Source organism: Stegodyphus dumicola, chromosome X2, assembly GCF_044657685.1.
Source record: "Stegodyphus dumicola isolate Sdum_Otavi_A_Nest chromosome X2, ASM4465768v1".
Taxonomy (NCBI): Eukaryota; Metazoa; Arthropoda; class Arachnida; order Araneae; family Eresidae; genus Stegodyphus; species Stegodyphus dumicola.
This window is the reverse complement of record NC_140781.1, coordinates 68,125,046-68,148,488: the sequence shown is the minus strand read 5'-3', so window position 1 is coordinate 68,148,488 and position 23,443 is coordinate 68,125,046. Positions and strand designations below refer to the sequence as shown.

Sequence of the window (23,443 nt, the reverse complement as noted above, 5' to 3'; positions counted from 1 at the left end):
TTTTTTTTTAAGGGAGGGGACAGCATTTGGATGTCTAAGGATTTAACATTTGCACTTTCAGTTTTCTTTTTCCATTATATTATAAAATAGACACCCTTTATCTGCTACATCAAAATGCCATTTAAAACAATACTAATATTCCAGATGATAAATAGACCTGTTATGGGTTTATTTAATAAGTATGTTAAACAATTTGCATTCACGTTGAAAAATATTTCTGAGAAATATTTAAAAGAATTCATACATAAATATATAAAAATAAATAAACACATTTTTATGAAAATATGGAGTTCTACATGACATGCCTTATGTACATCTTTTATAATATATTTATATATTGCACAGAAATATTATCAATTTCAATATTTGATATGCTGTTTTAGGTTAATGAAATGTCACATGAAGATGTAATTAAAATGTTCTCTTAGAATATGCAGTGGCTCCCAAAAGTGTTCATACACTTATTATTTTCATTGAAATAGGGCTCTATCCATTAATTAAAAGTAAACTTTCTGAATGAGATTTTAATAATAAGATCTATAATCTATTCATAACAAAATTACATGAAATATTTTTAAAGGTGGTGTCTTTTTCCAGAGATAGGACATGAAACTTTTGATTTGCAGTTATTAACAGAATGATTTAATGCTAGGCAATTAAAGCACAATTCGTTACTTTTAATTATTTTAACTCAATCATTCACCGATTGTTTCATGTAATTCGGGCATTCTGCCAAAAAATGATTTTCCTCACAAAGAACACACTTTAAGCCTTTCACATCAGCAAATAATACCTTTGAAAGATTCTTTGACGTTTTATAATTGTTGTGAGATTTTTTAAAACTGTTTACACTTTCGGTAAGGGATTTTCCGCTAGATGTGAAAAATAAATCTGCTTTTTTTGCCATTTGTTGAGACAGAAACCAACTTTCACTTTGTCTTACAGAAATATGGGCTGACGTTTCTCAATATTAATGCCTGATGTTAACTGCTTCAAAGTTTCGAAACCAGACACTTTCTTCAATTTTAAGTAATATTCAAAATTTGTCGTTAATCGTGACACAAACTGCACATGGGGCTCATTTCATTGAGCCTTTTTATAATTCTTTAAAGTAATTTGTAGTGTAGGTTCGAATTATTTTAGAACAATAGCTTTTACTTTTATAACCTCATCTCTATTATACACGATAATGTTCGAAGCCTGTTCCCCTAACAAGTTTAACAATATTTCTGCTTTATATTTCTCAGGCACATTTTTTGTCGTGAAAGCTCTTAGGAAAAAATAACTCCAGTTTTCAGGTTTACTTGGAATATTCAATGTCAGTGTTCTTAGCTCTTAATAAGGGAATATAAGGAATCGTAACTTTCTCCTTTTGTTTTGTTCATTATTATCAATTTTGCTTTCTGCTCGTAACTGAGCAATTTCCAGTTCTGTTTTACGTCTGTCCAATTTAATTTGTTCTAACTGTAATACTTTAGCTTCTTCAGATTTACGATGCTGTACTCTGGAATTACCCAACTCTATGACCGAAGCTGGATCGGATTTAGAAGCTTCACTACTTTTAATCACTAGATTTAAATCTGCACCAGTTATCTTTTCACTTAATTCTATATTTTGTTCTAAAGCTAGTAGCTTTAAAACTTCCTTGAGTGCACCTTTTATCAACATTATACTCTTAATAAAATAACTCAAGATAATAAATTGTTCTCAAAATAGTCTTATTACATAAATACTATAAATATTTTCTCAAAATTGTCAACCAGTATCTCTACAATAAAATAGCAGTTTATTTTTAAATTGAAACTGCTGACTTAATCGTTACTTGTAATTAACTCACAATCCATAGGTCTCTGGCCTAGGACGCACCACGAATGATATACACATACACTTACACTATAATAAACTCGGGAATAGTAGACTGTAGTAATATGACACTTTATTCTCATTAATTTACACTGTTCATGGACACTCGAAGCAACAGATTCTCTCAGAGGCTCTTAGTTAACATTCTCACATAACAAAAACTCCAAGAGCTCAAGGTCCCTCAGGGGGCTCACTTTTGTGAGTACGGGTGTGGCAATCCCGAGGTACCCTAGCCCTTCAGGGGATCATCTTCTTGATGAGACGGGTGTCACGATCCTGGAGCCCCAGTGATCTATCCTCTTTTCCGTCTCCTCTCCTCTTGGCTGGAACTTTTCCCTTTCCTTCTCCCTTGTGGTTTCTCTCTACGGAGTTTGGGGCTCGTCACGAGAAGCTGGAACAGACCTCGTTTCTAGTTTTCGAGTGGCGAGAAAACTGCCCACGTGTTTGCCATGCGTGGAGACCCTGTCGCTGGAAAGGAGAGTCCTGGTAGTTGAGGGGCGAGGTACTGTCCCCAACACACTGCTTTGGCCTCTGCTTCAGCTAAATGGGAGGCACCTTAGTCATCCTCACGGGTGTCAATCGGCTGGTCACTAGTCCTTGTGTCAGTGGCTTGGGGTCAAGCTCTCGGGAGTACCTGCTTTCGGGAAAGCCGACTGTGGGGCTTCAGTTTGCATATAGGTCCGGCTAGCCCTAACACAGGAATCTGTGTTCCCTTGTTGGGCTCCGTGGTGGGCGGGGCCGTCGGACCCGAATCTTTTCTTTCTTAAATATGGCTTCTATGTTTCTTCTCAAATCAAATGAAAACGACCAAAGTATTGAAATAATTGATAAATCTCTTACTAAGAAAATACGTACCGATGCAAATGCCAAAGTAATCACTGATAATCCACGCTTCCTTGTAGTCTCGAGTCCCTCTGGTGAACTGCAAAAGATGTCCCCTTTCGTTGTAAGCAAATATATCTGTTCTTGCATAGGTGAACCAAAGAACATAAAGTGTCTCCGTTCTGGAGACCTGCTTATAGATACTGTCTCGCCAACCCAATCTGCTTCTTTTTTGTCACAAACCAAACTTGGAAATGTAGCTATAACTGTGTCAGCGCATAAAACTCTGAATTATTGTAGAGGTGTGATCTCGGAAATCGACCTTCTGTGTGTTTCAGAAGAAGAGTTCGTTTCCGAGTTAGCTGACCAAAAAGTCTGTGGTGCTATTCGGATCAAGATGCGTAAGGAAGGTCAGTTGACTGACACTAAACACGTGATCCTGACCTTCAACTCGCCTGATCTGCCGAAAAATATTAAGGCTGGATATCTAAACTGCCCCGTAAGGCCTTATATTCCAAACCCCATGCGATGCTTCCAGTGCCAGCGTTTTGGCCATTCCAAGATGTCCTGTCGTGGGACCCTGACGTGCGCTCGATGCTCATCGGTTGGCCACGATAGCGAAAATTACACCGCTGCAGCACTGTGTATAAATTGCAAGGGCAACCATCCAGCATTTTCTCGTTCCTGTCCGAAATGGAAATTAGAAAAGGAAGTGCAGACCATAAAAGTTTCCAGGAACATTTCGTATGCCGAAGCCAGAAGACAAGTTCAAAGCACACAGCCTATATCAAACAAATCATATGCCAATGCCATGAAATCAACCCGCACAATAGCCACCCAAACTTCCATAAGTACACAGACTCCACCAAATAAAAACCAGCAGCCTGCAAGCAAGAACAAAGAAAATCCAACACATATCATACAAAATAAAGAAATAGCAATCCCGAGCAAACCCAAAACTGTGCCTTCAAAAATAGTAACCAAAAATAGAAGTCCCAGCAATAGTTCTGCAAATGAAATGATTTCTGAATCTGCAGATTCAGACAGTATGGAAGTGGAAGACGGTCTAGAAGTTCCCGAACATCTGCTTGCGCGCAAAACTAAAAAGGAACTCAGGAAGGACAAACATCAGTCATAATGGCCACCCTCGTCTCATGGAACTGTCGCGGTTTCCACCGAAATGTCCTTGACATCAAAGCTATGATGAATGCTTATCATCCTGTGTGCTTGGCAATACAAGAGACGAATCTGAAACCTGATCAACATGCAAAACTTCGGAGGTTTTCTCTCGTCAGGAAGGATAACCTTGCAGGCGAGCGGGCCAGTGGAGGTGTATGTCTCCTCACCTCACTGGATTATCCCTCAAGTTCCTTTCCTTTGACGACTTCTCTCCAAGTTGTCGCTGTACAAGTAAATTTTCACATTGTAGTTTCAGTCGTTTCTCTTTATTTGCCTCCTAATGAGCACATTGATCAGGAAGATTTAAATGGTCTTATAGAGCAGCTGCCTGAGCCTTTTATAATAATAGGAGATTTTAACGGCCATAAGTCCACTCTGGGGTAGTAAAGATACAAATTGCCGAGGAAGACAAATTAAGCGAATGATTGAATATCATAGCCTTTGTCTCCTGAATAATGGACAGGAAACTTACTTCCATGAGCCTTCAAGGACTTTCCACGCTCTCGACCTTGCCATTTGTTCACCATTTCTGTTGCCATACTGCACCTTTAGTGTCGGAAATGACCTGTACAACAGCGATCATTATCCCATTTTTCTGTCTCTTGCACGAAGAGGAGCAAACCCCATGTCGAGAGTCCCTCGGTTTATACTGGACAGGGCAGACTGGGAACTCATCTCTTCCTCCGCAGAGCTCACAGAGGAAATGGTAGAAGATGTGCATATCGATGATGCTGTTGAAGCTGTTACTAATACTATTATTCAGGCAGCTATGCTGTCCATTCCTAGAACATCAGGAAAAATGCTCAAATATACGAAACCATGGTGGAATCGCGACTGTCATAAAGCACTGAAAAAACAGAAAAAAGCATGGGGAATTTTTCGTAGATATCCTACCCTGCGAAACCTCATAGCATTTAAAAGAGCCAAAGCAAATGCACGAAAAGTAAGAAGGCAGAGCCAGAGGGATTCCTGGATTTCATATGTGTCCTCAATAACATCCTCTACGCCTAGTAAGCGGGTTTGGGAAAGAGTTCGAAAAGCATGCGGAATGTATAAAGATCACTCACTTTCCTTTCTGGAAAAAGATGGCCGAGTGATTAGCTCCATAGAAGAAATTGCAAATACTATTGGTGAGACATTTGCTGCCGTATCTTCAAGCAGAAACTATTCACCTGCATTTCTCTCTATCAAGCAACACTCTGAAATAAATCCCATCGCATTCAACTCTTCCAAATCTGAGCCGTACAATAGAGACTTTACTATTGTTGAATTAAGGAGAGCTTTGTTGCAGACACATAGGTCTTGCCCGGGTCTGGATGGCGTGTATTATGAAATGCTAAAGCATCTGTCCTATAAGTCACTGAGTGCCCTTCTCACACTTTACAATAGAGTGTGGAAGGAGCGTACATTTCCCAGTGCATGGAGGAGAGCTGTAGTAATTCCTATTGCGAAGCCAGGGAAAGACCCGAGGAATCCCTCGAACTATCGGCCAATTGCCCTTACCAGTTGTGTTTGCAAACTGTTTGAAAAGATGGTAAACAGCCACCTAGTCTACTTCTTGGAAAAGAATAATATTATATCGCCTTATCAAAGTGGTTTTCGAAAGGGGAGAACAACCGTAGATAGCATGCTCCTCTTAGAGACTTCCATTCACAAAGCATTTGTAAGAAGAAGCCACCTTGTCTCGGTATTCTTCGACATTGAGAAAGCTTATGATAAGGCATGGAGATACGGTATACTTCGCGATCTTCACGAGAGTGGCTTGTGCGGCAACCTACCAATTTTCATTCAGAATTTCCTGAACGCTAGAACTTTTCAAGTAAGAATTGGCTCTGTTTTTTCGGATGTTTTTCAACAGGAAGAGGGTGTGCCTCAAGGCTGTGTGCTTAGTGTAACCCTGTTTAGTTTAAAAATAAACTCAGTACTAAAAGAACTTTCTTGCACCATCTTGGGATCTCTATATGTTGATGATCTGCAGATTAGCTGTCGAGGGGCAGACATGACATACGTAGAGCGGCAACTGCAGATGGCTCTGAATAAGGTCAAAGAATGGTCAAACAAACAGGGATTTACATTTTCGAAATAGAAAACTGTGTGCGTGCACTTTTGTAGGAAGCATGGTCTCCATCCTGAACCTGAGTTATATCTGAATGGTACAATTATTCCAGTTGCGCCTGAAGTAAAATTTTTAGGAGTGACGTTCGACCGAAAATTGACTTTCTCATGTTTTCAACCTGAGAAAGAAGTGTCTAAAAACACTAAATATTTTAAAAGTGTTGGCGAACACCTCCTGGGGTGCAGAGCGTTGCTCCATGCTTCGCATTTACAGAGCGCTTATACGCTCTAGACTGGACTATGGCTCAGTTGTTTATGGATCCGCTCGGTCATCTGTTTTCTTAAAACTGGATCCTGTTCACCATCAAGCTCTGTGGATTTGTTCAGGAGCTTTCAGGACTTCTCCTGTACAGAGCCTATATGTTGACTCTAATGAACCATCACTTTATCTGAGGCGTGAGCAATTGTCCCTTTTGCAATATTTTAGTATTTTATCCCAACCTGAACATCCCAATAAGCTGTGCTTACTTGATAATGAGTGTAACACATTATTTGAAACACGTCCATCCTGTGTTCCTACTTTTCCTTTAAGAGTTCGCCCGGTCATTGAGGAACTTTCCCTCTCTGATATGCACCCCCAAGCAGTACAGAATTTTGAAATTCCACCTTGGGAAAATTCACAGATTCAGCTCCTTCATGTTTTCAAACATCACGTGAAGGCGAGCACTAACGAGATCGTTTACAGACAACTCTTCGCTGAGCACAGGCACAGATATAGCAGTTATTATCCGATATACACAGATGGATCAAAGTCAAATGATCATGTGGGGATGGCTTTTGTATGTGAAGATTACATTGAGGGCAGATGCCTGCACCATGCTTGCTCAGTCATAACATCTGAACTAACTGCAATATATTATGGTCTTTTGTACATCTCAAAGCTCTGCCACAGAAAGTTCATAGTTTATACAGACTCGTATAGTGCTCTTAAATCCTTGGAAGCTTTTCCCAACACTCAGAATCCTGTGGTAGTGGATGTTCTCAAAATTCATATAAATTTAACAATTCGGGTATATGAAGTTCTGTACTGCTGGGTTCCTGGACATGCTGGAATAAAGGGAAATGAGCTTGCAGACATCGCAGCCAAATCTGCTATTGAACCGTCCAGTCGCCTTATCGCTTTTAGAGACATCTGCTGTGTCATCAAGGGAAAGGTCCGAAAAAAATGGCAGCAATTTTGGGATGTTCAGCATCACAACAAGTTGAGAAACGTCAAGCCTAGAATTGAGCATTGGAATTTTGCTGGAAATCGTAAGGATGACGTTCTTTTGACTCGCCTCAGAATTGGTCACACTAGAGTCACACATAACTATCTTCTCAAAGCTGAAAATGAGCCTGTTTGTTTTAATTGTAATGTTTGTTTATCTGTTCGTCATATTTTAATTGAGTGTCCATGTTTTAATAGTCTTCGCCAGAAATATTTTAATAGCTGTGACTTACCTCTCGACCGTTTAATCGGAAGAGAGGTCAATTGTAATTTATTTTATTATTTAAAAGAGACTGGCTTTTATTACCTAATGTAATTTGTTTTGAAGACTATGTCTTGAATTTTAATGCGTGTTTTTAACTTGTGTTTATATGACTTCATCCTCTGGATTTGGTACATTTATATACTTGTTTTTATTTATTGAATTTTAATGTCATCAATTGTAATCATCCCATCTTGTGTTTGGCTCATTATAATCATCCCTGGTTTTTGCGCCATAATCACTCACTCACTCACCCCCAAGAGCTCAAGGTGCATGTGCAGACACAAGTATTGAGATGCAGACGCAACTCTGTGTATTAAAAAAACATTGAAAAATTTTAACGCTGTGATTGTTAAGTGATTTACATATATGTAATATATCAAGATTAATTTATCAGTTTTGCAGAATCATTATTAAAACATTAAAATAAAACTTTAAACTTCTTTTGAAATAAATACAGTATGACATTGAAATTCTGAGAAAAAAGTGCTTTTTTTTAAATATATATATAATGGCCAGACACTTTATTTAATAGCCATTAGCTACTACAAGCTTGCGCCACTACAAGGGCCAGAAGTGGTGGCCATTTCATTATGGAAGCCCCTAATTGGTGGCCATCGTTGCCTCCTATTAAGGGGATGGACAATTACAACCATGCCTTCTCCGGGATTCGAACCCAGACCCATCGCTATGGAGTCAGGGTCATTAACCGCTATACTGGCTGAAGAAAAAAGAATAATAAAAGTTAAATGGAAAGCATTCATTAGATATTTTAAAGTCATAATATTTTTCAAAGTTTTTAGAATTTGCGTAATATTTGTAAAAAACATAGAAAATATGATAAAGTGCTGATAGTATCTTCAGCTTTTTTATTCATATAGTTTTCGTAAAGACAGTGTGCAAAAAATACTCTTTTTCACCAAAATTATACATATATTTTTAGAGGCATGCTGTCTGGGTTGTTTTAAATGAGACATTTTAGATAAATAATAGCACAAACTTATTGAAAGTGGTTATGTCAGCTGTGCATCTGAAAGTAAATTTTTCATTTTTTCATTTTATCCATTAATCTGTTTTCTTTTCATATTTAATGAAATTATTGAAAATGAGTATTTGAGGTACATAATCCAGTTTTCAAAGTTAAGGATTTGATATCGAGTTCTGGAAAGATTTCATGTAGTCAAATAAGACTTATTGATTTTATTTTAAGAGAAGATAGGTTTTAAAAGTTTTTGAAATCTTGGCACTTTGATGTTATTAATTTAATTCTGTTAACAGTTTTAGTGACCATTTTATTATTTTTAATAATAAGTAATCTGTACATAATCTATGAGTAAGCTATACAAGTTATATTTCATTAGAAAATCTTTCCATTGACTAACTCCCTAGGCAGATTGACCATTCTTGGTAAAAAAAAAAAGAAAAAGAAAAAAAAAAAAAGAAAGAAAGAAAAGAAAGATTGAATAAACAGTTTTTTAATATGTATTTATTTTAATTATGAAAACTTTTTTAAACTTTCAGCATATAACTTTCTTCCAGGTTATGTGAAAAATGGGTATACACTCTATCTGAATTCTGGTTTGAGTACATCCAGGAACCATTATGGGCAAAGAGTTATAACAAGGGAAGCAGATTTAGTCACAGCACATGGTGAATATTCTTTTCAGAGTATTGGAATGTTCTTTCATGTGCCTATATTTGCAAATTTATAAACATCTATTTGTGTCATAAAACAAAGTTTTTTCTTTTCTTTTTTTTTTTTTTAAATCAGTGTTACCCTGCTAATTCAGGGCATTAGAACATTTTAAATGTGTATAATGTCTTTTAGGTCTCATATTTTTCTTTTCTTCCCATCATGCATAATGCTGTTGCAGAATTTGGTAAGTAAACATTAAAATGTTTTTTATCTTTGGTTTTATTAAGATAAGATAGGGAGAGTTAACATATTTTTATTATTCCTTCAGAAATTTTTATTCCTATAACTGACTGCAATAAGATTAATGCTGTGAGTGACATTGCTTTTTACACTCATTGGTGAAATTCCGTCTGTACAAGTGTTATTACCTTGATTTATTCTGAAACTTTACCACTTAATTTTTTGGGCTACAATGAATGATTTCTAGGTAACTGAAGAAGTTTTTTTTAAACAGCAATATAATGCATATAAATCAGTTTTCTTTACCTAATAGAAACAGTTACATAATTGATTTAAGTTTAAAATATTTTCTTCAAATTATGATTTCCCCTCCTCCTGTTTGAGACGTTAGTCATTATTTTTTTTAATTGTTGTATGGTGTACCTTTCAAGAACATTTTTGTTATTTCTACTGTTTTTCATTTCTGGAGGAAATTAACATGATACTTTCAATTCCAGCAAATTGTTTCTTTTCATACTTCTGTTTAAAAATTTGGTATTTGTCTTTATATCTGCTGACTGGCTCTTGCTTCTTTGGATACTGCAATTTATAGACTTGCCCAAAGCAATCATAATAATCAGGTTCTGTCTACAAGAGAAAACAAAAATCCTACATGTAAAGAGAATTCAACTGTACTTAACAGGAAGATCCATGAGGATACTCTGGGATCCTCCTAATAAGCTGTGCCAAATAAGTTGTCCATGTCTCTTGAAAATTTGATCTAGCTGAACTCCTATTTTTCTACTGGAATGTTTTTACAGCTTCAGTTGTTTTCCATGAGGCTTCTTTTGTTTTTGATGAAATTATGTTTATGACTTAACTTAATATTCAAGTCTAACATGTAATACAATTTCTTGAAAACCAAGAAATGTTAAGAATAATTTTAATGCCTTCTTTTAAAGGATTTATGGAAGCTTTCTGTTAGTCTTGGCATTTGCCACCCAGGCAGAAAATGTATACAATAGTCCTGATTAACTGAAAATGCAAGTCTTTTCATTTCATTTTGTAGGCTTGAGTATATGCTCATAATTGCAGCATGAGCAGTGTCTTCTGCTTGATTGATGTGAAATTTAAAAATTAACTTTTTATCAAAGCTAACCCTCAGATATTTGATCTGAGTATCTTGAGGAAAACTTTGCTGTTAAAGTAATGCCCTAAAGTTTTTATTATTTTTAAATGGATGAAATCTTGAGGAAAACTTTGCTGTTAAAGTAATGCCCTAAAGTTTTTATTATTTTTAAATGGATGAAACAATACTACACTGCTTTAGAAAGTATTTATCTGTAGTGGTTAACTTTTTTGAATTTGGGAGAACCTATTTTTAGATAGCTATCAAATGCATGACGTAGGTACGTTTAGTTTTTTCTGTTTCATTGTTGTGCACACCTCTCCCTCCAATGCCAAAAAATATATTTTTTAGATCTGTATGGATTTTTTTTTTCCTTATGTCACTGCCATCAGCAAATTGAAGAATTTCTGCAGAGTTATTGCAGATATTTCCATTAATATTGAAATATTTATTTAGTTCAAATTATGTTTTATTTCTATTTTGCAGGTTAGAGTTTGAAATATAATCATGGAAGATACATATTTAATATATTGTATGTGTGTGTGTGTGTGTGTGTGTATTTTGATTTCTGAAATTATATGAAATAGCAAAATATGTTAATGGAAAAGCATGTAAAATTTAATTGGAGCATATGTATTGTATATAACTTACTTGTTATGAATGTAGCAAAATTAAGAATTAGGAATTGTTCTCTATTACATTATTATAATACTATGTAAAAAGGGTTGTTATTTGCTTATTGAAAGCTGGGCTCCCAATAGCTGAGTGGTCAGTTGCCAGTGAGTTAACTGTCTATATGTTTAAAATTTCATATCTCCCCCCCTTTCTGTAATTTAAATTGAAGAATAATTCTGTAATCGTAATGAAGGTATCCCCCTTGAACAGCTGGCCTTCAAGTGGTTGTAATGTATAACTAATCAGCCAGCCTTCTGTAAAATAAAAGAAATATCAAAACATCCATACACGAAATGGTCAAAAATAATTACATAGTAGAAAGCAAAAACATTAAACAAATTATAATTTTTGTATTCCTGGCTGTTTTTGTCTTGGAAGTAAGCTTTCATGCTTCCAATTGTGCTGATTCTAAGCTCTGTTTCATTGTAATAATTATTTCAAGAATTCTTTCATTAAAATCCTACCTTTGTTAGTCTGTGTTATTCTTGAAAGCAATTATAATGGTGAAAAAAAATTGCTTCATGATTTTCCATTCTGAAGCTCTGAAACTCTGGAGTACATTACAGTAAGCTATAAATTAGTTTTTAGGATATTGAATATCTGTATTTAGGGACCAAACTAATGAGTTATGTAGACAAAGAGCCCAGGATTGTGTGGGCCCCAGGGTCCCGAAAAGTTAAAAAAAAAATATTCTTTCAAAATTTCAATTTTCCCTGTGTACTTTGCCATGCAATTTGTGTCTTTGATACCAGTAAAGTGTGTCGCAATAATTGCATAAGATGACAATAATTATCCAGTCTTTTCATAATTTCTGTTGTGTATAATATTATTAGAAATATAATTCTAGTATATGGTTGAGTGCAATATTATTAGAATTCTGATAAATCAATGAATGTTTCTAAATTTAATTTTAAGAAGTGCACTAAATAATTGTAAGTATTTATTTATGTGAAAGGGGATAATTTTCTGTGATTCTTATGTCGGCATAAATATATTGAGCAATTGTTAAGTGTTGTGTATGTTGTATTATTCTCACACTAAATAGGCCCCCAAAACAAAATTTTGTACAGTGCTCATGAAAGGTAATCATGGCACAATCCATATTTATTTTGATATCAGCATAAGCTAATCTCTGAGTTCTAGGCATTGCTTCAAATCATAACAGAGGCTGTTTGGTGATTTACAATTTATACAATATTTTCTGGGTAAAACATGAGGCAATATTTTCTCCAATCTTCCCCCTTCTGTTCCCACTTTTTTAAGCAAGATCTTAATTCTGCTATAAATAACATTCTTTTCTAAATTTTTCGTAATTCTTGCATACTGCTTTGTGAATTTCAACGTTTTGATTGTAGTTGCTTTAAAAACATTTCACTTTTATTGTTTTGTACTTGGTATATAATCTTTGTTCACTACTATGAGATTTCTTCATGGTCTTTGCTCCTACTCACAAATTTTCTTTCCTCTAATAGCTTTAATATCAGTTTATAAACAGAGATTTTTTGAGATACTTTCCGTTTGTGGTGAAACCTTATGCTTTGTCTGTCCTAGAACTTTACAATTTAGGAAACATGAAATTTATAACATTTTAACAGCTCAGGAACAAAGTGATAGCTTGATTTATTATATATATATATATATATATATATATGTATGAATTTTAATTTATTATATATATGCAATATTTGCAGTAGATAGGCATTCCAAATGATGAAGCTTAGCTGTCTAGCACATCAGAGTCTGGCTGTGGTCGTTGCGAAGTGGAAGGCAGCCAAATTAAAGACAGAAGAATTTCACTTTTAAAAACTCCATATCTTTATTCACTTGAAAAGGCAGATCACTCTTCTTTTAAATTCTCCAAAATTACATATACAATAATGATTTAAATTAAAATAAGGTTAAATTTAGACTTTCAACATCATATACTAACAAAGGGAAGAAGAGACAGAGCAGCGAAGGTTCTTATAGCAGTTAGGGCAGGGAGCATTCTGATGAAAAATGGCACGAACTCTGCATTTATAGTAGTGATTACATAACATGCCAGAATGTTCTTGAAAGTACTGGCCTAGGGGAAGGTCCTGAAATTATGGAATGTTAATTAGAGGTTGCCTGTTTGCATAGAGTAAAATCATTGTATTTTTTATATTTCACATCCCCCCCCTCAAAACGAAAGGCTGGAAGAGCAAAGCATTAGTACATCAGTGAAGCAAGAAAAATTTTAGAGTATGAGGAATGACATGAAGAAAAACATCCAGGACATAGCTTACAAGCTTTAGCTATGCCTTATCATAACTTATGATCTTTCTCATATAATTAGAAAATGCTTATTGTGTAATTGTTACCTTGGAACCTATGATGCATGAATAACATATGATTTATAAGTAAACATCCAATTTAGAACTACAGGGTGTGGCAGCGTTCATAGCACAATGATGTACTGCATGAATGCGTGCCAGCTCGTGCCGCATTCATGTACTAATGAGCTGCCAGTTCGAGTGTGGCAGTGATATGCATCATGCCTTTGGTGTTGAAAGTTATTTCGAGAATAACTACTCTGTTATTGCTACCCAGCGTCTATTTCGGCAACATTTCAACTTAAGATGTTATGGGAAAGTTCCAGATGGACAGACCATTGCGACAGACATTTCCAGGTAGATTAATTTCCCGTGTTGGTGACATTTCCTGGCCGCCTCGCTTACCTGATCTTTCATGTGCTGACTTTGGGGGCACCTGAAGCAAGAAGTTTTCCGAACACGTTGTGCCACCATTCCTGAGTTGAAGGATCGCATCTGAACTGCCGTCGGCAATGTCCCAGGGAATACATTACGTGCGAGTTACGGCAAGCTTCCAACGCTGCCTAGATGAATGTCTTGTGCAGAGGGGGCATCATATTCAAAAAGTAATCCATGCAATGGACAATGACTTACACATTAGTAAATGGCATACCTTTAACTATTAATTGACATAAGAGGTAATAAATAAACTATAGTTACTGCCTTATGGTGTGCTTTTTAATATCCTACTATGAATGCTGCCACACCCTATATAAGATAATAATATATGCAATAATATTAAATAATAAATTCTAATCATAAAAGTCCTCAATTTTCCTCAAAATGTTCATTGAAAAGTTAAATTTTTGTTTTAAAGTCCCTTCCAATGAAATGTTTTTTTTTAAATCTCTTGATGCCATTAAGTCCACAATATAAAAATAAGTCCACAGCACTTTTATCAATGAAGATGGTTCCATAGTAAGTTTTGAACAGCAGATTTATATTATTATACTTTTTTTATTAGGGAATGTATTAGTGCAGTTCTCAAAGGCTAGTAACCTTATGTAAGGAACAAAGGCCTTTATATGTAACATGCCTAACAGAAGGATATATTTGTTTCGAAATACTGCGAGGCCTTCAGTTTGGTAAAATCAGAAATTACAAATGACAAATAATAATGGTGACTCCATAATTTCACAAAATGTTACTCCTATTATATTTATAGTGTTAAAATGCAATTTATCTTTATGGAAATAAGTATCATCAATATTTATTATGTTACATGTAATTATTAGTAAGGATTATCTAAAAGGTTTTATTTGTGATATTCTGTGATAACAAGAACCTTCCCTGAAGAATTATGATTATGTGAACTCTTAAACAAACAACTTTCGGACGGAAATGAAAAATTCAATAGGGCTCTAAAAATAAAATTTATTTTTAAAAATTGATATTTATAAATTATACTTTACTATTATATACTTAATTATTGCTGATCAAAATTTCATGATTTACATTTTTCTTCATTTCTGGGGCTTTAACGCTTTTCCTTTAGAAAGGCTTCTTTGTCACTACGCTTTTTTCTCCTTGAAGGGAGGATATGTAAGAAAAATAAAGAATATGAAAAAAATTATATTAGTAACATAAATTTCCCTTCTCAATTCTAAAAATAGTAACATCTCTCTGCACTGCATCATTTCTAGATTAATCTATGCCATATGACACATACATAATCCTAGTGTTAGAACTAAAACTCAAGCAGCCAATAGTAATTTTACAGCTATATTAACTATCCAATCAAAATGCAGTGAGTACCAAAACGAACTCAATGTGCATAAAGATTTCATCCTGAACATAACGGCCTTGCTTTCTATGCTTTGGCCTAGCTGAACTTCTGTATGTGTGCTTCTTCTATCTTACTGCAAATTTATCTAAAATGTAAAACTTTTTGGTACAAGCACAATTAATGTGCTAACTTGATTGTGGACACAACATATTTGCTGAAATAAAAAAATGATGATTTAAACTGCCTTCGCCTCCAATTTTCTATTCATTATGGATCAACTCTTCTATGCCATCAAGACTTCTGCTCGTCATTACTAAGTTTGTTTTTATCACACACACATACACACACGCATATATATATATGAAAATTATCTGATTTGTTGCGCATGAAAACTCTATAAAGGCTTTGGTAATATAGACATTATATTGTTTGGAGATGCAGGGGAAATCATGCATTTGGTGCTAAGCAAGTTAAAAGAAAGGTGTCAGTCAAAGCCTGTGATGTAATGTACACTACTAATTTACAACTGATGCATTTTTTGTTTTAAATATTTCTTATTCAATTAATAGTATTTTCTGAATTTTGCATGCCACAGGCTTTTCTGAGATGCTTTCTAAACACTATTCTATGCATGCAGAGTTTAATTTATATCTTTATGAACTCAAACATTTAGTGAAGTTATTTTACTCAGGTATTAACACACTTCAGATTGTAATTGTATTTTATTTAGAACTGTTAAAAATTTATTAGTTTTCATATTTTAATTCTTTGGAACTGTTATTCTTCAACAATTCATTTGAATATAAAATGAGCCATGCCAAAATTCAAAGTAGCAGAGTATATAAAACTACAGAACTGGTTTTAAAAACCAATACTTAAAGAGTGCTAAGTGGGGACATATATTTGAAATCATTGCATGACACAAATATCTTAATTGTTTATTTTGGTTCATAGGTCATAACTGGGGTAGTGAACATGATCCAGATTTACCAGAATGCTCTCCAGATGGAAGACATGGTGGTTCCTTTTTGATGTATACATATTCTGTCAGTGGGTACGATCCAAACAATAAGGTATGGGCTTAATGCCTGAGTATTTTGATCACATTCTAAATTCATGCTTAAAATAGCGAAATAAGAATTAATTTTGTTTTGCAGAAATTTTCACCTTGTAGTATTCGTTCTGTTCGTGCCGTTTTACTGGAGAAAGCTAGCAAGTGCTTCTCAAGTAAGTTACTTCATTAAATGCCCATTTTTAGCTTTTTTTTTTTTTTTTTTAAGTCTTGAATATTTTATTTAAATTATAATAAAGTAATAATGGTTTGCAGGCATACATAAGCCAGCGAAGTATTTCTGAAGTTTCCAAATAAAACATTTGACCTCAGAAAAGGATAAATAATTTATCTTTTATTATTGATTTATTGTCATGACTTAGGTAAAAAAGTTTCATAAAGGCAAAACTTCTATGAAAAGATGCACCAGCATTTTCATTTGATGCTTCAGAAAATGTCTTAGGCAGACAGTCCTTGAGAATTGTGCTTTGATAAATGACTTGAAAACTTAAAGAAAAATCACACAGAAAACAATTGCAATTTTATATGCTGATATGAATCTTTAAAAGAAGAATCTTAAGTTGTTCTATATATCTAGAAAATGCTTTAAGGTTATCTTTTAATTTTTTTTTGTAATCGCCAATAATATTTGTCATTACTTAAATTTTGAGCTCCTGCATTTTAGTTCTAAAAAGTGAGCACTTAAATTACATCTGAAGGGTTAATTTGTGAGTGAATAAACAGTGATAAACAAAGCAAGTACCTAAGAATAAAAAGCATAAGAGTTTCAAAAGAGTTATTTTTTTTTTTTTTTTTTCAAAATTTCAGTCACATAATTTTAAAAAAATCTTGTTAAGTCCTTTACTTTTGTAAGAAAAAAATACCGGGGTTGGACAAAAATATGGAAACACCTTTAAAAAAACATGTTTCTTTGCTTAATATGGTGTAGGAAACCCGTTGGCATCCAAAACAGCTTGCAGTCTTCTCGGAATGGATAAATACAGTTCCTGTATGTTTGCCAAGGGAATATTATACCATTCTTCCTGCAAAACAGTGGCAAGTTCAGATAACGATGTTGGCAGTGGACAACGAGAACACACTTTCCGTTCCATTGTAGACCACAAAGGCTCGATAATATTCAGGTCTGGTGACTGTGGTGGCCAGGGGAGATGGGACAACCCATCCTCGTGCTCAGAAAACCAGTCCTGGACAATGTGAGCTGTGTGAACAGGGGCTTTGTCGTCTTGGAAGACACCATCACCATCGGGGAACAAAGTTTGTACCATGGGATGAACTTGATCGGCCAAAATGTTCACATAAGTCTTGGCACTCATGCGCCCTCACACAGTTATCATGGGGCTAGCAGAGAACCACGATATGGCTGCCCAAACCATAACAGAACTCCCGCCATGTTTCACTCTTGGCAACAAGCAGTCTGTATTATAGGCTTGAGATGGCGTTCTCCAGACGTAAACTCGGCCAGAAGTGGGAAACAATGTGAAGGAAGACTCGTCAGACCATATTACTCGCTTCCACTGCTCTATAGTCCAGGCTTTATGACTTAAACACCACCTTTTCCTGTTACAGGCATTAGCATCACTGATGAGTGGCTTCTCAATTGCAGCACGGCCAGCAATTCCCTGTTTATGAAGCTCCCTTCTAATTGTTTTGGTACTCACAGGTTTCGGTAACACAACATTCATTTCAGCAGTAAACTTTTGCAGCTGTGGTCTTCTTATTTTTCGTCACAAATGCCCTTAATTATCGTCTGTCACGATCACTCAGGACACACTTTCGTCCGTGCTGTGATTTAGCAGATGATGTTTTTCCGCTTTTCAAATATGCGGAATAAATCTTCGATACAGTACCTCTTGAAACACTAAACACCTCAGCTACCTTGCTTACGGAAGCACCTACCATACGTGCTCCAACAATTTGCCCACGTTCGAAGTCTGTTAACTCTGACATAATGCAGTGACAACCTCACGTAACAGTACTCCGACAACAACTGAACTGTTTAGCACATTTATGAAGTTGTATAGGTGGCGTCAGTAGTCAAAAACGCCAGCGCCACCTACATATTTCATTAAAATCAATCTGTCTTTTCAAACATGCATTTCACAAGGTGTTTCCATATTTTTGTCCATCCACTGTAAATGCTGGTGGTAATTAAGAAATATTCAGAAATTATTCAAATTATGCCCAAGGTTTCCCAAACTTTTCCTTTTGTGACCTGTTGTCAAAAAATTTTAATGTAACAAAAATGCATTAAAAAATGTAAAAGAATAAAAATGTTCTGATGGCAAATGTGATGTTGTTTCTTGCTAACTAGAACTGACAAACAAAAGGCATTAGAAACTTAATTTAATTGCCTTTTGTGCTAACAGAAAATTTTATCCTTTTGATGAGAGGATAGCCAAACATCTATCGATGGAATCTTGTCAAAGCATTGTATCACAAGGCAATTCAATTATGGGTTCAGTATCTGAATCCAGTAATTGCACCTCTGATTCTGTATTAATTATGAAAAGGTTTATTATGCATGCTTTGTTGCTATGAATTGGAAGAAAATATTCTTTCAGATTAGTCTGGAGTCCTATCAGATATTCCTTAATAGCAACTGAAATTTAAAACCCCTGTTACATCTAGTGACACGTATGCCTATGCAGGGCATTTCCAAGAAATGAGATTCTGTTAGCATTGATTTAAATGGGATGATTCCAAGAAAAACCAGCACCAGTGGAGGCGATGTTCCGTAGTCAGGAAAGCAATGTTGCGGCAATGAGGAAAATTTTGAAACTTTGCCGAAAATGTTTCATTTGCAGTTCTGTTCCACATAGAGATAAAACAATCAGATGAAAGTTCTGCTTCTGGAGGATCACGTGTAATTTTCAATATGGCAATGGCTGCAACTGTAAGATCCTGGACGGTGGAAATAGAAGTCCATTTAATTGAAGAAATGCGGGCAGTGGCTCCCAAAAGCGTTCGTACACTTATGATTTTCATTGAAATACGACTCTCATTAATTAAAGGTAAACTTTCTGAATGAGATTTTAATAATAAGATCTATAATCTATTTGTAACAAAATTACATGAAATATTTTTAAAATATAACGAAACTTTATTTTTAAGAAATTAATAATCAAAAAATGACAAAACATTTTATCTCACAAAAGTCTTCGTACACTTCAAAAAAATCTTGACATATTAGTAAAATTTTCATTTTTCGTTAAATTAATATTTAGTAGGATATCCTTAAGCATCCACAACAGCTTTTAAACGTATGGCAATAGATTTTACTAGTTTTTTTGTAATTTCTGTATCAATGTTCATCCATTCTTCCATCATGACTATTTTGAGTTCGCTTTTCGTTTTGATGTCGTGTTTTTGTACTTTAACCCCCAGTTCTTTCCAAATGTGTTCTATGGGGTTTAAATCTGGTGACTGAGATGGTGTATTCAAAACCTGTGGACAATTATAGAGACACCAGGGGAGAACGTTCAGAGCCATGTGCTTGGGATCGTTATCATGATTAAAAATAAAGTTGTTTCCAATAGCCAAATTTTGGGCTGATAATTTTAAATTGTCTCTTAAAATATTTAAATAAAGAGCATGATTCATTATGCCATCAATAAATGCCAAATTGCCATACACATTGATTTTGCTAATGAAAGCTTTTCTGTTTTTTTTCACTTTTTACGGGCGGAACGCCCATGTAATCCAGCTCCTCTGAGAACTCATTGAATAGTTTCAGGTGAAATTAAAGTAGAAAATTTTGCATTGAGTTCTGCAGAAACTTTTACAGCACTCAAATGTAGGGTTTTTCACAAATTTTCTAATAATAAGTCACTCATTACGTTTAGTTAACTTTCTCGGTCGACCTTTTCTTACCTTGTATTCAATCCTGTCTGAATAATTTTCATTTAGCCGGACTCAACTTTAGATTTGCTTCCTTTAGTTTTTGAAGCACCTTTCTAAGATTTTTTAGATGTTCTTCGAAACTCTTCCCGATGGTAATGTTGTCATCCAGATAGGCTTTGTAGGAAAGACCTTTCGAAACAGTTTCCATGAGATGTTACCGGCACATTACACAGTCCAAACGGCATCACCTTGAACTGTCAAAGTCCTTGTCCCGTAGTAAATGCCGTTTTTTCTTGGTCATCAGGATGTATTTCTACCTGCAAATACCCACTTTTTAAATCAAGTATTGATAAATACTTGCTTCCAGAAAGCATGTTCAGAATGTCGTCAATACTAGGAAGAGGGTAACTGTCTTTCTTCGTAACCTCATTCAGCCGGCGATAGTCGACTCATTTAGCCGTCTTTCATTCTGAGGAGGACGATGAGAGATGCCCATGGTCTTGCTGAATGCTCGATGATATCACCTTCTTCCATACCCTTTAAAAGTGTTCGTACCTCTTCCTGTTTAGCAATCGGTAGAAATCTTGGATGTTACTTGATTGGTGAATGATCACCAGTATCGATTCTATATCGCATCAAACTGGTTCGACCCACATCAAAAGACGAGCGGGAGAAAACAATTTGAAGATCTTGAATGACACAATCAGCAGCATTCCTCTCTTCATTGTTTAATTGCAGATTCTGCAATAACTCGGATGTAATGGTCTCTGAAGACAGGGATTCTGGAGTGATATTGTGTCATTTAATGCTGGTCACTGGAGTACATGCTGCCACCACTTCACTTTTCTTAATAATTCTCGCCTTTTCAGTTACATTGGCAACTCTCACTGGGATAACAATTTGTGATAGGTCGATGTGTGCTGAGGCTACTAGTACTTCATTTGGGCTGTTACAGTTCTTGGGATATTCTATGATGCCGTAGTGGAAATTTCTATTTTTGGCTAGCGATCCAGGAAGTAAAAATTCTGTTCTTGTGGGTATTGTAATATTGTCTTGAACTATGATTTTGTGGATAGATTTCACTCTTTTGTCATTAATTCCGAATAAGGTTATGTCCTCAGAGGCAGAATGCAGTTTGTAATTTTTAAAGTCCAAGGAAAAATTTATATCCTTAGATAGTCCAATCCGAGTATGCAAGGATTTGTAATCTCTGCTACATATGCTGTATGATGATAGGCGGCACTTGCAAACATGATGTTAACGTTTAATTTTCCATCAATGTCGATTTTATCCCTGGACTTGGTCTGGAGAGTAATGCAGGGCGGCGTCCAGATGAGATTACCTTTTAGTTGTTGAGCCAAATCTTTTCGAATGATGGTAACATTAACTCCTGTGTCAGTGGTCGTATTACAAGGAACTCCATTGGTATGTTCCATTATGAAAAGTCTGTTACTGCTGTCACTCACTGCAAATATCTGAAGCTTTTTAAACTGTGGCTTTTCATTATCTGGCAACCTCTGTCAAGTCCTTGACATCCGTTATTCATAGAGCCTTCTGTATTCGGGATCTCGAACGCCAGCGATAAAGTACTGCAGAGACAGGATTTCCCTTGTTTCTCATGGGCGCTCTAAAGGTGAGGTGAAGCCTTTCAATGTTCGTGGCAAGTTCCTGGAGCGTTTCTGTGGTCTTCTGTTGACGCAATTTTAATTGAAGCCGACTGTAGTCTTTCAAACATTTTTCGCTGAAGCACAGCTCCAAAGCACCGGATAAAGCTTCAAAATCTATCCTTTGGTTTTCTGGAAGAGTCTAAAGGATATCCGCAGCATCTGTTCTCAAAGAAGTGGCGAGATGACAGGCCTTAGCTTGGGAATTCCATCCATTTGCTTCCACCACTATAGAGAATTGTGCCTTATATACTTGCCAGGAGGTCTTCCCATTATAAGTGGACAGCTTCAGAGAGAGGCGAGCAGGCATAGGTAAAAATTTGAAACCATCAGAATTGCTCCCTGCCGTCGCTGCGAACTTCTTTCGCAACTGCTGAAACCCTATCATCAATTTATTATTCGATTTAGTGTTGGATGGTAAAAACCCTTCCTTTGATTCGTTGTTCCACAGCAGAAACCCTCTCTTCTATTTGTCCTTTGATAGAAGAAACTCTTTCTTCTATTTGTCCTTTTACCAAAGAAACTCTTTCTTTAATTTGTCCAACTTTATTTTCAACCGCATCTGTTCAGCCTTCCACAGCCTCAGATTTGTTTTCTATTAAGCAAGTAATTTCCTTTTTCACTTCTTCTTGACCTGCTTGAACAGCTTTCATCTCGTCCTTAACAGATTCTTGGCCCCTTTTCATCTCCTCTTTAACAGAGTTGACGTCCCCTTCTATCTTTTCTTGGAAAGCAGCAAATGCAGTCATCAAATGCCTGAATTGTTCTTCCATCACTCTTGTAATTAATATTCAAAAGCCCACTCCTGACACCAAAGTGTTGCGTGCGAACGGGTTTATAATAAATCAAATGCACAAGTCCAATGGAAAAGTGAATAAAATTTACACAACAAATAAAACAAATGCTTAAATTTCCTCAGCTATTCGTGCAATATTGAAATATCTCGCAATAGTTATCTTTTAAACTACTGAAGCGTTCAACAGAACTTAATTCAAAACAGAAAAACATAGTGAAAGCTAATCCAATCTCGCCACGAATTCACTACAGTAAACAACAACAGTTTTCTAAAAGAACTCGGCTGAGATGTTCTCTCTCTGGTTTTTATAGCTTTTTAAATCAGCTGCACGCGATTGTTCTAGCAATTCCTCGAAAGCAAAAAAGAGTAGAATTACTGTTACGGCTAGTCAATTAACATTTATTCAAATTAAATATCAATAAAAAGATATTTATTTATTAAATGTTAAATGCAAGTGCTCTTGTATTTTTAATTTTCCATCTTAGCTTTCTCTTAAAATAAGTCTCATGCTGCATTGCATGGGAATATAAAACAGTTATAATTAATTCTATTTAAAAATGGCTAAATCAATGCAAAAACCATAACAATATGAAAGCTAGAGCTAATTTGTAAATTTCAATGTCATTTTCAAATTCAATAACCTATAATTTATGAAATTTAACCCATCTTTTTTTTTTTTTTTTTTTCGTAATTTCTTTTTTCCATTGAACCACGTAATAAGTATAGAGATTGATTTGCTTGTATGTATCACTTTGCTTTTTGCTTGTATCTTGATCAGGAATAAAAGCTTTCAGATTGTAAGTCTGATATTGAGTATTTTGCAGCTCCTTCATTAACTCTATAGATTCATCTTGAGAATTCACAATAAATAGAAGGAAGCATTGAGAACTAGTAGTTAATCTTCT

At 35.3% G+C, this 23,443-nt stretch overlaps 1 protein-coding gene across 1 annotated transcript in view; it reads left to right on the top strand.

Annotated features, from left to right (window-relative positions):
- Tace (ADAM 17-like protease Tace) overlaps positions 1–23,443 on the top strand; it is a 100,901-nt gene that overhangs the window by 33,572 nt on the left and 43,886 nt on the right. The window contains exons 8-11 of the mRNA XM_085809821.1: positions 8,988–9,098; positions 9,323–9,328; positions 16,121–16,239; positions 16,324–16,393. Of these exons, the coding sequence (XP_085665947.1) occupies positions 8,988–9,098; positions 9,323–9,328; positions 16,121–16,239; positions 16,324–16,393 (306 nt within the window). The remainder of the gene's footprint in view (positions 1–8,987; positions 9,099–9,322; positions 9,329–16,120; positions 16,240–16,323; positions 16,394–23,443) is intronic.